At 41.4% G+C, this 12,442-nt stretch overlaps 8 protein-coding genes across 8 annotated transcripts; 3 read left to right on the top strand and 5 right to left on the bottom strand.

The window, feature by feature from the left end:
* The first annotated feature begins 759 nt into the window (after window positions 1-759).
* Window positions 760-1,718, top strand: LOC6644302 (inosine triphosphate pyrophosphatase). The gene is made up of 3 exons (XM_002066596.4): window positions 760-1,017; window positions 1,079-1,388; window positions 1,446-1,718. The coding sequence occupies exons 1-3, from the start codon at window positions 894-896 to the stop codon at window positions 1,573-1,575; spliced, it is 564 nt and encodes a 187-aa protein (XP_002066632.1). The 5' UTR covers window positions 760-893; the 3' UTR covers window positions 1,576-1,718.
* On the bottom strand, window positions 1,698-3,016 carry LOC6644303 (mannose-P-dolichol utilization defect 1 protein homolog). Its single transcript, XM_002066597.4, has 2 exons — window positions 2,562-3,016; window positions 1,698-2,503 (listed from the first exon to the last, which is right to left on the bottom strand). Exons 1-2 carry the CDS (start codon window positions 2,647-2,649, stop codon window positions 1,836-1,838), a joined length of 756 nt encoding a protein of 251 aa, XP_002066633.1. The 5' UTR covers window positions 2,650-3,016; the 3' UTR covers window positions 1,698-1,835.
* Window positions 3,017-3,295: 279 nt separating this feature from the next.
* Window positions 3,296-5,050, top strand: LOC6644304 (GDP-mannose 4,6 dehydratase). Its single transcript, XM_002066598.4, has 3 exons — window positions 3,296-3,580; window positions 3,653-4,088; window positions 4,154-5,050. The coding sequence occupies exons 1-3, from the start codon at window positions 3,404-3,406 to the stop codon at window positions 4,732-4,734; spliced, it is 1,194 nt and encodes a 397-aa protein (XP_002066634.1). The 5' UTR covers window positions 3,296-3,403; the 3' UTR covers window positions 4,735-5,050.
* A 225-nt stretch (window positions 5,051-5,275) lies between these two features.
* LOC6644305 (39S ribosomal protein L28, mitochondrial) lies at window positions 5,276-6,683 on the bottom strand. Its single transcript, XM_002066599.4, has 4 exons — window positions 6,616-6,683; window positions 6,395-6,557; window positions 5,486-6,306; window positions 5,276-5,422 (listed from the first exon to the last, which is right to left on the bottom strand). The coding sequence occupies exons 2-4, from the start codon at window positions 6,413-6,415 to the stop codon at window positions 5,356-5,358; spliced, it is 909 nt and encodes a 302-aa protein (XP_002066635.1). The 5' UTR covers window positions 6,416-6,557; window positions 6,616-6,683; the 3' UTR covers window positions 5,276-5,355.
* On the top strand, window positions 6,674-7,439 carry LOC6644306 (DAZ-associated protein 2). Its single transcript, XM_002066600.4, has 3 exons — window positions 6,674-6,732; window positions 6,794-6,846; window positions 6,925-7,439. Exons 1-3 carry the CDS (start codon window positions 6,714-6,716, stop codon window positions 7,333-7,335), a joined length of 483 nt encoding a protein of 160 aa, XP_002066636.1. The 5' UTR covers window positions 6,674-6,713; the 3' UTR covers window positions 7,336-7,439.
* A 125-nt stretch (window positions 7,440-7,564) lies between these two features.
* LOC6644034 (eukaryotic translation initiation factor 3 subunit I) lies at window positions 7,565-9,102 on the bottom strand. The gene is made up of 3 exons (XM_002066601.4): window positions 8,929-9,102; window positions 8,266-8,755; window positions 7,565-8,203 (listed from the first exon to the last, which is right to left on the bottom strand). Exons 1-3 carry the CDS (start codon window positions 9,085-9,087, stop codon window positions 7,716-7,718), a joined length of 1,137 nt encoding a protein of 378 aa, XP_002066637.3. The 5' UTR covers window positions 9,088-9,102; the 3' UTR covers window positions 7,565-7,715.
* On the bottom strand, window positions 9,051-10,100 carry LOC6644035 (protein SCO1 homolog, mitochondrial). Its single transcript, XM_002066602.4, has 2 exons — window positions 9,579-10,100; window positions 9,051-9,510 (listed from the first exon to the last, which is right to left on the bottom strand). Exons 1-2 carry the CDS (start codon window positions 9,985-9,987, stop codon window positions 9,149-9,151), a joined length of 771 nt encoding a protein of 256 aa, XP_002066638.1. The 5' UTR covers window positions 9,988-10,100; the 3' UTR covers window positions 9,051-9,148.
* Window positions 10,101-10,687: 587 nt separating this feature from the next.
* Window positions 10,688-12,376, bottom strand: LOC6644036 (UBX domain-containing protein 2). Its single transcript, XM_002066603.4, has one exon. The coding sequence runs from the start codon at window positions 12,215-12,217 to the stop codon at window positions 10,760-10,762; it is 1,458 nt and encodes a 485-aa protein (XP_002066639.1). The 5' UTR covers window positions 12,218-12,376; the 3' UTR covers window positions 10,688-10,759.
* Between the last annotated feature and the right edge of the window lie 66 nt (window positions 12,377-12,442).

The raw sequence follows: 12,442 nt of genomic DNA on the forward strand, positions 1-12,442 counted from the left end.
ATGATGTATGCATACAGAAATTAATTTTAAAATAACGTTTTTTATCAGTTTCAAGCATTAAAAAAAAAAAAAATAAAAACGGTTTTGTACTTCCCATCAAGTGGGTCTATTTAAAAAAAAGAAAGTGAATTTGATTAGCGATATCTTTTCTACCAACAGGTAAGTAGGAAAGAATTTTTTTTTTTATATTCTTAAACAATGCACAGTGGCTCGTTTGCTGAAATATTTACCTAAAAAAGAAGCGAAAAATATACAAGCCAACTTTAAAAACCCCTTACAAGGTTTTTGGATTGATACATTTTAAAGGTAATAATTTATCTTTGTAATATGCTAAATACTATTAAACCTAACCTCAATTATATATTTTTATCTAACATAAGATCTTATCTCTTTCTCAATTTTAATGCTTTTATTTTCGTGCAGTATAAAATTCATGATTCATTTTAAACTTAGCAATTAAGTTTGATTTCGACTTTCTAGCGCAACTACTACAAAATTCAATGAATGTTTAAAATTTGCGTAAAAATTATTTAATATTTTCATGGATCTGCGTAAAATGCTACGAAATTAGTTTTACGGTTAAACAGAAACTTTTGTCTTTTACTTTTAGTTATGTTTTTTTAATACTTAAAATTCTTTAAATTTAATAAAACTTGTATAAAAATGATTCAACTCTAGTTGATTTACAATGGGACAAACTTCACTAGACGCCCTCGCTACTTTTTGGGGCTGCAGAACAACCCTGTCGCTGTGAAGCAAAACAAAAAACAGCTGATTGCAACAGCCAGCACGCAGAGCACGTTGTGTTGATTGCCTCTCGGTCCGAATTTGTTGCAACAACTTAAGAAGAAATAAACTTAATTTATTTAAATTGTATACAACAATAGTTGGAGATGTCGAAACCAATTACCTTTGTTACCGGCAACGCCAAGAAGCTGGAGGAGCTAGTTGCTATTCTGGGTCCAAATTTTCCGCGCACTATTATTTCCAAGAAAGTAGATCTGCCTGAATTGCAGGGTAAGAAGATTGATTTAAATAATTAATCGCTTGTTTTATTTTTATACCTTAACCCGTCCAGGTGAAATAAATGAAATCGCGATAAAGAAATGCAAGGAGGCTGCTCGTCAGGTTAATGGCCCGGTTCTGGTAGAGGACACAAGTTTATGTTTCAATTCACTCAAGGGTTTACCCGGTCCCTATATCAAATGGTTTTTGGAGAAACTCGAACCAGAGGGACTGCACCAATTACTGACCGGTTGGGAGGATAAGTCTGCTCAGGCCATTTGTACGTTTGGTTATTGTGAAACCCCCGATGCGGAGCCCCAAATCTTCCAGGGCATCACAGAAGGGACTATAGTAGCGCCTCGTGGTCCGAGAGACTTTGGTTGGTAAGTATGCGACATTGCTAACACTAAGAGTATACTAATGAGGAACTCTATTGTTAGGGATCCTGTGTTCCAGCCTAAAGGCTATGAGCAAACATACGCCGAGCTGCCCAAAACGGAAAAGAATAAAATTTCTCACAGGTATCGGGCATTGGCATTACTTCAGGAACATTTCGAGAGCAAACAGTAAAATAGTTAGTTAAGATTTATTATCTCTCGTCATCAAATAGAATTTATACCTTAAATTTTATGGTATTACAAACACCGATAAGAATGTTTAAGAGTTTTGAATTTAATTAATGATAATAAATATTCTTTTCATAGTAATGTTAATTGATATTATTTATTGTTTTACTCTAATCGTACATTTTATTTAAATTTTTTCTTTTGAATATTTGTTCTATAATGTCGAGCATAAGTTTCTTTATTTTGTTTTAGCCTCTTGTTCGTCTACTCATCCTTTTTGCTCTTGGACTTCTTAGATTTGTCCTTCTTGACTCCAGGAGCGGGCTTGTTCCAATAGTAAAGCAGTTGAGCGACTATTACACCATTGGCGAATGATGAGGCAATGAAAGTGATGATAATAGTTCGGTCACCGGTCTCCTGAATGGACGTGAAGATGCGAGCCAGCGAACCGGCAAACATCATGAAACAAGTGGCTGCCGATAACTGACCGGTTGAGCCAGCTTTGTAGTTTGTAAAGGCTTGCGACAACTTGCCCACCAACAAAATGGGAATGTTACAGTTCTGAGCAGTCCCCAAGATCTTCATGGGCGTCAGACCAGAATTTAAGACGTACAGTAGGATGGCATAACTAAGGAGAAATAGCAATGATGGTAGTTTCTTGCCATTATAAAATATGACCAGGGCACCAATGGCAACAGTTTGCAGAGCCAAGAAAGTGGTATCACCCCATGAGCTGAAGGGATAGCCGTTCATAAAATTATAGGACATGTGAATTGTGATGGCCAACAGGTCCAGCATAACACCCATTAGATTGATACCCTCGCCAGACTTGCTCTTCAGTATTTTCAGCACTTGGGGAACCTTCACCAACAAGGAACCGGCTATAATGGCCAGGCCAAGTCCCTTGCTTAGCAAAGCCTTGAAGCAAGGAACTGCAAGAGTGATTTAGATGAGATACTAGTATAGCAATTAACTTGACAAGCCACTTACCATCGAAAAAATTGTGCTCCAAGAAGTAGTTATCATAGCACTTTGGGCTCATGAGGAAGAGGGCTCCTTGCTTGATAAGATCCGTCATTTTATCGCTGGCCTTTTAATGGATGAGTGTCTAGGTAGCTGGGTAGTAGTTGGACTGGGTAAAGGTACGATGAGTGTTATCACGCCGCCAGTTGCCGATTGTGTGTGAGCAAAAAATGAAATGGAAAGCCACACGTAATGCCTATGACTCCCACACCCTCGCAATCACTTGTTCGCTGGCAGAGGGAAATGTCAAAGAGCAGAGCCGAAGAATTCGGGCGAACAAGAAATGTACTGGGCCAGCCGATTGTTAATTACGCCAAATCGGAGGTGATAAGATATCGTCGTTGTGCGTTCATACGAATTGTTATGGCAGAAGAAAAGTTTCGCATTTGCTGCGGTTTACGTGGTGCATCTAGTTCTGTGACAACCCTAATATGCACAGTGGAGCAACCGTAAATAAACATTGTACAAAATAATATAGAAATAATAAAATGAATTTACAATAGTATACAATTTTTCCTTAATGAGTAATTTTCCCTTAGTACAGATAGAACATTAAAATTTAAAGTCTAAAACATTTTGAAAACAATCATCATATATTAGTATTTGGTCGAAAATCTTATCACCTCGGCCCACTGTGTGGCAAGCCGGCAAATGTTGATAATTTTTTATTTTTCTTACAATGATGGCAACCCTGTTTTCTATAGATAAAGAATTGTTTACGCTACGTAGCCGGGCATAAAGAGATAAAGAAGAGGGCCCTAGAAAACACAATTAGGGAATAGTTTATAATCTAGGCCCAAAGAATCAACATGTCAAACAGCGATGGAGCCACTGGCAGCAAACAGGCGCGTTTGGGTAACAACAACAGTCACAGTAGCAAGGACTTAAATGGTAGCGGCCACGGTGATAAGGATCTGGGCGATGGACCTGCAATTGTGGGTGTAACGCGAGATAAAATTGCCTTGATAACAGGCATTACGGGTCAGGTGTGTAAACCATTGATAAATGAGTCACAGATTCAATATACATATGTAATTGCATATTGCAAACATTATTAGGATGGCTCCTATTTGGCCGAGTTTTTGCTGAAAAAGGATTATGAAGTGCATGGAATTATACGGCGAGCCAGTACCTTTAATACCACACGTATTGAGCATCTTTATGCCGATCCTAAGGCTCACAAAGGTGGTCGAATGAAGCTCCATTATGGCGATATGACCGACAGCAGTAGTCTTGTGAAGATTATCAATATGGTAAAGCCGACAGAGATCTACAATTTGGCCGCACAATCGCACGTAAAAGTATCATTTGATTTGAGTGAATATACGGCGGAAGTTGATGCTGTGGGCACACTGCGAATTCTGGATGCCATTCGCACGTGTGGCATGGAGAAATCTGTGAAATTCTATCAGGCCTCAACATCGGAACTATATGGCAAAGTCGTAGAGACTCCACAAAATGAGCAGACGCCCTTTTATCCCCGATCGCCCTACGGTAAGCTATATTTTATCAGGATATCTTCAAAGATGTTTGCTCATACTGCCTCTCTTTTTTAATAGCTTGTGCCAAAATGTATGGATTTTGGATTGTGATTAACTACAGAGAAGCCTACAACATGTTTGCCTGCAATGGTATATTGTTTAACCACGAAAGTCCACGACGAGGTGAGAATTTTGTCACTCGCAAAATCACTAGAAGTGTGGCCAAAATATTGCTCAATCAGATGGAATCCTTTGAACTGGGCAATCTTGATTCGAAACGCGATTGGGGACATGCCAGCGACTATGTTGAGGCAATGTGGATGATGTTACAAAGGGAAACGCCTTCCGATTATGTTATAGCCACGGGAGAGACGCATAGTGTACGAGAATTTGTAGAGGCATCTTTCAAGCACATTGGCCGTGAAATAATTTGGCGTGGCAAAGGCATCGAAGAGGTTGGCGTGGAAAAAGATACAAACATAGTGCGCGTTCGCATCAATCCGAAATATTTTCGGCCCACTGAAGTGGATTTGCTTCAGGGCGATGCCTCGAAAGCCAAACGAGAACTAAATTGGTCGCCAAAAGTTAGTTTCCCTCAACTGGTTAGCGACATGATGAAGGCCGACATCGAGCTAATGAAGAAAAACCCTATTGCATAGAGAGCACTGGACTAAGACCCAGACAATGACCAGTACTACCATTAAATTAGGCACAAAGCTGTCGCTCCTTCAGTTCACTTGGAGTTGGGATGGCGCTTTCTACACACCTACATATAAAACTAAATTTAGTTTATATTTTAAAGTGATCATTATGCTTCATTTTTCTTTATGTAATGGAATTTGCAATCATTCCTATACCGTATTTAATGTTTTTAATCTTGTATGTTGTATGTATTTTTATGTCTTAAACATTATGCTCGTTGTTTTTTATAGTCTTTTAAAATAAAGACCTAACGGATATTTGCAATAGACTTTATTTAATAGACTTTGCATTAGATTTTACTCAATCAGTATCTATAAATACCAATATGACTAACGACAAATCTCGAAACATTATGGGGTCTCTAACAACAACAAATATTGTTTATTACTGTAAAACATTTTTAAAATCTTCTCATTAATTAGTTCCCCCCACCTTCTTGTACATGACTTGTCTTAGCCCATGCAAGGAATCAGATGAGCCAAAAAAGCAACAAAGGGATGCTTCCAAAACGAGGTTTATTCTTTCCAAGCTAAAAAACACAAACAAATGGAAAACAAAATACAAAGTCCCATTTCCACTTAGGTTTCTTTTTTGCCAAACGGATTTATTTTGGATAGCCAGCTGGAGGAAGCAGACGGCGATTCCCTAAAGAAATAAACAAAAATAATTTAATGAAAAGTGCAAAAATTCATTAAAAAGACAACTTACAATTTGGTGAGTGCCTCGATATCCGAATCCTTATGTTCACCGTCAGTAGTCGCTGGTTTCTCCAACTTGGTGGCACTGCCCGCCTCATTGATGCCTGCCTGTCTAAGTTGATCAATTAACTTACTCCGGAATTCCACTTTGTGTGGCTGGACACGTTCTGCTTCCCTTAATTTGTTCTGCAGCTTCCGGATGGCCTCTAAATATGTGTGTCCGTACCAATCAATTTCCTCAGGCGTATAAGACTCGAGGTATTGGCTATACTCCTTGAGGACCTCCTTCTGCAACTTGGGTTCATCGGCCAGATTAGGACAGCCCTGTTGCAGGGCTTGCAGGACCTGGCGTTTCATCTTGAGGGCTAAGGCTGAACGTAAGTCGCAAGCCAAATTTTTTAGGAGATAATGATCAAAGCCATGGCATTCGTGAATCTGCTCCAAAGTCCGCTCTGTAACCACCACCGACATGTACTCATTGAGCACCTGACTATGGACCACGGAACGTTTTAGTTGAGGTACCCAGAAATGGGGAACACGACGCTTGGTTTGGTGACGCTTCTGGAAGCCCTTGATGACGGCCTCACCACCCCAAATGCCTTGGTGTGCTTCCGGGGGATCAATGAGTGGCAGTGGAATATTTTGTACCGGTTTAATGGCATGCGTAACCTCGTCGCGCTCCCACTGCTGCTCCTTGGGTATGTAGTGAACAGCCGCTGGCGTTGTCAGCTTCCATTCGCGCCAGAACTTTTTATAGGCATCGGGCAACTGGGCACCAAGACCCTTGTCAAAGCGACCCGGACGTTTCCAGCCATTGAGCAGTTTGATGCCCTGAAATATGGGTAAGGGATTCCATCAGATTTAATCCATTTACCTGGTTATTGCGTCACAGAGACGGTAATGCACGTCTTTCACTTACCTGCGGTGTGGCGTGAGCCATAGTTAATCGAACTTTAAATAACAATAGACAGTTTTTTGTTTATTATTTACTACACTATCGGGGCTACAATTGTTGTATTTCGCACTACAAAAGTAGCTGCCGACTTCGCTTGGATTAGAAAAATTTACCTTCCTCGTTTAAACTACAAAACAGCTGATTGCAATTAGTGTGACCGAAAAGTAGACAATTTATATATTTACCAATCGATTTCAATTAACGAACTGTGCAACCCTGGACTTCAGCAAAAAAACCACAAAAATTTTCAAAGTAAATATCACTCATCAAACAAAGAAAAACCATGTCCCGTCAAAATCCTGGTAAGAATAATTCCATAACTCTTCAAACAATGGCTATAAACAAAATTTTTTCTCAACGTAGAAAAAGAAGAGGGCGGCAGTGCTCCACCCTACAGCTGGTATGATAATTCTATGGTGCGTAGGAGTCTTATCAATTGACATTTCCTTCCCTGTATACTATATATCCGAAAATATGTATGTTTTTACTTCCAGCGTGCTCCACCACCTACATACGAGGAGAGCCAACGTAACGGTGGAGCATTTAATCATCAGCAAGCACCGGCTCCACACCCAGCGGCGACAGCGAATAATCCGAATCAATATTATGGCATGATTTATCACAATCCGCAGGTGCCAGTGCATGTCCAAATGCAGGGAGGCTACAATAGCCCAACAGTAATGCATCACGGAGTTGGTTATGGGTTGGCCGGACCTAGTACTTCAGCTGGAGCAGCTGCGTCACGAGTATTACAACTGGACCCGCGTGCCGAAATAAGAACCACGTCTACCGGAGCTGTCAGTGTACCACCACCTCCCCCGGGATGCTTGCCAACGCCAGCCCAGTTAGCCGCCATGCAGGGTCAACCTGTCACGGTGAAGCAAAATAAACGTTCCTTTTTCTAGATGAAACGGGAAACCAAAGAAACTTGTTGATCGAATAATGTATTAATATTTTCTCACGTTAAGCTCCTCTGCAAATATATAAAAAATTAAAATTGTTAGATTTATTTTTTTTGGTTTCTTTGTGGGCGGATGCAACATTTAGAGAACCCTTTGTCATCATAGCGAGCTCATCATCCAAAATTGGGTGTCTACAATGATGGAACCCTGCCTATCAAAAAACAAATCTCTGTTTCACATTTCTTCTTGTTCTCGCATATATTTGAAAATTTTCTATAGACCTGAACATTTTGAATTTGCAGCCAGTGAAAGGGGGATTTTTTGTGTTAGACCTTTGCACTGACTATTAAGAAGAATTCCATGAACTACAACTGAATGGTTAACTACTCGAAAATGTTTTCAAAGTATGTACTATCAAAGCTTTGGACACGCACAAAACCATCTTCACCGCCAGAGGCATAACTCTTGCCATCCGGATGGAAGGCCAAACTGTTGATGGGACCAAAGTGTCCCTTGAGACGGGCGAATTCCTCTTCGTATATTAAATGGAAGAAGCGTGAATCGAATTTGCCTGCCTTTGTCGATGTTGTTGTTACCTCCATGGCATCCTGGCCACCGCCGAGAACGACATGATCTAGGATGGGACTGATGGCAGCCGAATTCACTGGACGCTCTGTTTTGTACGTTTTTAGGCACATCAGCGTTTCGGAATCGAAGAGCTTGGCCGTGGCATCCTTGGAGGCGGTCACAAACATTGTTCCGTCCTTGCTTAATTGCATGTCATTGATGACACCGGTGTGATCTGTGCCCGAATCCACAACTTTTTGACCCTTGCGTACGTCCCAAATGGCAATGTTTCCATTATCGTGGCCTTTGAGAAAGGAAAACATATGATATTTTAACAATACCTGCCCACCATTGCATATTCCTTACCCGTAATGATGGTCTCATCTAAAGGACCCCACAGCATGGATGTAATCTTCGATTCAGTCATCGGAATTCGCAACGTGGGCGTCTGTTCGGACAATGTCGAATCGGCATTGCGCACATCAATTATAAAAAGTTCACAACTCTGTCCCATTGTCTTGTCGGTGGAATAGGCAGCCTGATTACCGGAGAAACTGAAGTTGCATGTTCTTACTGATGATTTAGTTGGAATGGAGGCAATCACTGTGCCATATTCAACATCCCATAACTTGGCGGTCATGTCACCGCCGGCCGTGATCAGCTTTCTACTCTCCCAGTCCACATCCAAACACCACACAGCACCCTGATGGCCGTCATAAGTGCCCAAGCGCTCGCCATTGAGGGAGTACCAGACATTTGGCTTTTGATCCTTGGAGCTGGAGAAGAGCAAATCACCTTCCCGATTGTATTTGATCTGCGTTATTGAACGCTCGTGACCCTGTAGCATCAATGGGCGCTAAAAGAGGAAAAAAAATTCACATTATTTACTTTTTTTGCAAAGCAGGCGCCGCCTTTTTGAGGTTATGTTTGTCGCGAAATGCCAGATGCTTTTGTCTTTCTGCATTATTTACGACGTGTTCTCTCCGTTTAATTCAGTTGTTTCATTTTATTTTTTTAATTTCTTCATACCATTTTGTTTAAATGAAATGTTAATTGCGAGAAAACAATAACTTCTGCAACATCCACGCAGCACACAAAATATTCAAAAGGGGATGCCAACTCGTCGATATTTATTAAGTCAGTGAGCAGAGTTGCCAATGTTACGCAAAGTTTAATTTTCATGAACATTTAATTTTTTTTGTTATTTTAAAAAAAGAAAAATATAACAAATTCAACATTTAATCTCTCTCTAACTGAACCAACCCTTTTTGTTCAAGGAATTCCATTTGGCTATGTTCACCAATATGGAGGCCACACACTGGTCTTTGTCCCGATTCTGTCCATAATAATCAACAAATTCACCTTCGGGATTAACCAAATACATAATGATGGTGTGATCTACTATATAATCGTTGTCCTCATCCCGCGGACCAGCACTAAAGTACACTCTAAAAGCCTTGCACACATTACGAATTTGATCGACAGTGCCAGTCAATCCCAAAAGCTTTGGGGAAAATTCCTTAACATATTTTCCCACAATTTCCTTAGAATCTCTTTCTGGATCAACAGTGATGAATATAGGCTGCACATCTGGCGTCTGAGGGGACTTTTCTGGAAGATAAAGTCGCACATTTATTTCACAACTTTTCGATTTCATCATAATTGTTTATTGCACTTACCCACTTCATCAACTACTGCAGCCATTTTCTCCAACTCATCCGGGCAAATATCCGGACAATGAGTGAATCCAAAATATATAAGCAGCCACTTGCCGAGAAAATCCTCAGATTTGCGTACTTGCCCTTGTGAGTCTACCAATTCCCAGCGTCCTCCTATTGCTGCTTTGCCTAGTTGCCTTTTACGCTCCTTTAGCAAAGCCTCGTCCTTTTCGGCCTTCACGTATAACATGAAACCCAATCCGCCGGCTCCGAGAACACCAATTACAGCCAAACTTCGCCATGATATGGGACCCTTACCCTTGACAGGATCGGAGGCAGATGCTGCAAAGTTTTTAACTTTGATCAATTGCTGTTGCTGCAGCGTAAGGCGCCGACAGCTGCCCACCAGACGTTGGAGTGCGCGGGACATTTGGTTTCTGGTCTTAAGTTTACCAAAAATTAGAGTTGACTTTTCAAGTTTTACGTAAATCGGCCGGAGTCGCCGGCTGCCTTAGGTGGTGATTCAGTGTGACCGTTTGCCGCGAAAAAGTAACCAAGGGGAAACCCTAGAGCACAGTGGGACCGCTTTATCATCTAGCAGAATGTTTTTCCACAATAATTATTAGCATTTTTACCTCTTTGTTAATTAATTTGGAATATATGTATAGCTACATACATACATATGTATTTCTAGACTTTGGTTGAAAATTTTAAAGAAACTTTATATAAATGATTGCACATTGTTTCATTGAATTTTCAACTACTTCAGCTAAAAGCGAGAGGGCCACCTATACTCCTACCACAAATTTGACCTTGATCAATTTTTTTGCTTTTTAAATTAAAAATGGGGAATACCAACACGCCCCCAACTAATCTCAAATGTTCATTAGGAAACTAATAACTTCTCATGAAAATCGATATAAATTGATCTACATACATACATATGTATGTACATACACACATACACATGTATGTGACTTGCTATTTTGGATTCAGGAAAATTTAATAATAAAAACTTTTATTTTTCGTTATTTATTTACTGCATTCACTTAAGACAATGTTTTGTTTTTTTTTTGTTTTGCTTTATTATTAATAGTGTGGTAAAAGGAGCATTGACTCCTAGGGGGAAGGGCCAGAGACAGGACAGGACATACATAGATGACAAATATTTGGAAATAAATATGCTATGCTGTTGTTATTATTTAATCATCCAAAGTGAGATGCAAGTTGGCTGAGGGATGCAATCCGAGCTCCTTCAATGTGGCCTGATTGTGCTCTGATTCAAGAGATTTGCGCGGAAATGCGCAGATGAGCTTATAACCATCCTCCGCCGAGGGGATGTGCTTGTGCGTTTGCTTAATGTAGAGGCGGAGGGTCTGTAGCTTGGTATCGGAGGGCCAGCGCAGCTGGACTACTTCATCTGTGCCAGACTCATTGAGTAGACGCAATTTAAGGGCCGTTAATTCTGTTGTGGCCTGACCCAATTGGGACTCGTATGATGTGGAGGCCACAACATCTTGAATATCATCGTCATCGAATCCATCGAGACTTTCACAATTGCTAGAAGAATGATTATTTTGACCAGATGCGGCTTGGCCATTCTCATTCATGGAATTCTTGATTGCCAACTCGAGTTGCTCTTCCTCTGTGAGCTCCAAGACCTTGGCGCGTTTTTTAGGTGTGGTCGCAAAGACCTCTTCAACATCGTCGTCATCATCGTCGTCCACTGGAACGGCTCGCTTCGAAGTGGTGGGAGCATCCGAGGTCTGGTCAAAGTCACGATGCTCGCGTAAAAATTCTTTTAAGTCTGGTAGAACATTCTCCTGTTTCGGTTCGGGGCTACGCCAAACTTCCTCACCAGTTCTTGGGTCAACAATGCACAAATAGGGCATCTTGGCACAGTGATAGAAGGCCACAAAACGCTGACCTTCGGGTGTATCGTCGTCCACTTGCCATAGAATGAATTGACGGCGCACCAGCTTCTTCAAGTCCTTGTTCGACCAGACATCACGATTCATGGTATGTGATTGAAAATCATTGCCCTGGACATTAACCAGTAGCCAACGCTGCCGCTTGGTGGCATGGTCACGAGCAGCCATTAATGAGCCTACGTACAATATATCTGTGGGCGGGCGAAAGAGATCTCCTAAGCGGGATGTAGCTGATCGACTGGAACCAGCGGCGCCGCTGCTGCTGCTGGCCATCACCATTTGGGCAGCACGATCGCGACGACGCCGATGAGCATTTGGATCAGAATATACACCAGTGGCCTGTAACTGTTCCTCCAGGAGGGCACCTTCGCGAGCAAAGTCCCTAAATGGGCAGACCTTAAATCTTTGGGTGTCACGGGACAGGCGATTACTACTGGATCCTGCCGCCATAAAATTATCATCTTCGGGCAAAAGAAGCTGTTCCCTTACTGGTGCTATTGGAGCGCGTACTTCCTCCTCGCCGTTGGCATTTAGCACAGGATTGGATGATGCGGCACCCGATCCAGACGCCGACGAGGCTCCGGCTGCACCTTGCTCGAAGAAAAGAGCCACTGCTGCATCCACATCGTTGGCACAGGCCGCAAGAAAATATTTGGCCTCGTCTGGACTGCAAGCCGTCACTTCCACAACTTTTTCCACCAGCTCATCGCCATTTGCTGTTTCTGCCATCTTATGCCCTGGTTATGAGAGCTCAAAAACTTGATTTTATTAAAACTTTGATTTTGCGACCATAGGAATTTGACAGTAAAATTTGTAGTAAAATGCAAAATAATATAACAACAGTTCTCTCAATTTACAACAATAAACTCACACAGAAATTCGCTTTGCAACAACAAACACATGCCCGAATTCGCTTTGTACTTGCGAGTAATTCGCTCAGCATACTATGTGAGC

The sequence above is a fragment of the Drosophila willistoni genome (assembly GCF_018902025.1).
Source record: "Drosophila willistoni isolate 14030-0811.24 chromosome 2R unlocalized genomic scaffold, UCI_dwil_1.1 Seg167, whole genome shotgun sequence".
Classification (NCBI taxonomy): Eukaryota; Metazoa; Arthropoda; class Insecta; order Diptera; family Drosophilidae; genus Drosophila; species Drosophila willistoni.

Coding starts and splice junctions, on each gene's coding strand:
- LOC6644302 (XM_002066596.4), top strand. CDS start 894: ATGTCGAAACCAATTACCTTTGTTACCGGCAACGCCAAGAAGCTGGAG. Junction 1,018..1,078: donor AGATCTGCCTGAATTGCAGG/GTAAGAAGATTG, acceptor TAACCCGTCCAG/GTGAAATAAATGAAATCGCG. Junction 1,389..1,445: donor GGTCCGAGAGACTTTGGTTG/GTAAGTATGCGA, acceptor CTCTATTGTTAG/GGATCCTGTGTTCCAGCCTA.
- LOC6644303 (XM_002066597.4), bottom strand. CDS start 2,649: ATGACGGATCTTATCAAGCAAGGAGCCCTCTTCCTCATGAGCCCAAAG. Junction 2,504..2,561: donor GGAGCACAATTTTTTCGATG/GTAAGTGGCTTG, acceptor TCACTCTTGCAG/TTCCTTGCTTCAAGGCTTTG.
- LOC6644304 (XM_002066598.4), top strand. CDS start 3,404: ATGTCAAACAGCGATGGAGCCACTGGCAGCAAACAGGCGCGTTTGGGT. Junction 3,581..3,652: donor TAACAGGCATTACGGGTCAG/GTGTGTAAACCA, acceptor AAACATTATTAG/GATGGCTCCTATTTGGCCGA. Junction 4,089..4,153: donor TTATCCCCGATCGCCCTACG/GTAAGCTATATT, acceptor CTTTTTTAATAG/CTTGTGCCAAAATGTATGGA.
- LOC6644305 (XM_002066599.4), bottom strand. CDS start 6,415: ATGGCTCACGCCACACCGCAG. Junction 6,307..6,394: donor TGGCTCACGCCACACCGCAG/GTAAGTGAAAGA, acceptor CCCATATTTCAG/GGCATCAAACTGCTCAATGG. Junction 5,423..5,485: donor ATCGAGGCACTCACCAAATT/GTAAGTTGTCTT, acceptor TTATTTCTTTAG/GGAATCGCCGTCTGCTTCCT.
- LOC6644306 (XM_002066600.4), top strand. Junction 6,847..6,924: donor GCTGGTATGATAATTCTATG/GTGCGTAGGAGT, acceptor TTTTACTTCCAG/CGTGCTCCACCACCTACATA.
- LOC6644034 (XM_002066601.4), bottom strand. CDS start 9,087: ATGTTCATGAAAATTAAACTTTGCGTAACATTGGCAACTCTGCTCACT. Junction 8,756..8,928: donor CATTTCATTTAAACAAAATG/GTATGAAGAAAT, acceptor TTCCTCTTTTAG/CGCCCATTGATGCTACAGGG. Junction 8,204..8,265: donor AGATGAGACCATCATTACGG/GTAAGGAATATG, acceptor CCTTTCTCAAAG/GCCACGATAATGGAAACATT.
- LOC6644035 (XM_002066602.4), bottom strand. CDS start 9,987: ATGTCCCGCGCACTCCAACGTCTGGTGGGCAGCTGTCGGCGCCTTACG. Junction 9,511..9,578: donor TGCAGTAGTTGATGAAGTGG/GTAAGTGCAATA, acceptor TTTATCTTCCAG/AAAAGTCCCCTCAGACGCCA.
- LOC6644036 (XM_002066603.4), bottom strand. CDS start 12,217: ATGGCAGAAACAGCAAATGGCGATGAGCTGGTGGAAAAAGTTGTGGAA.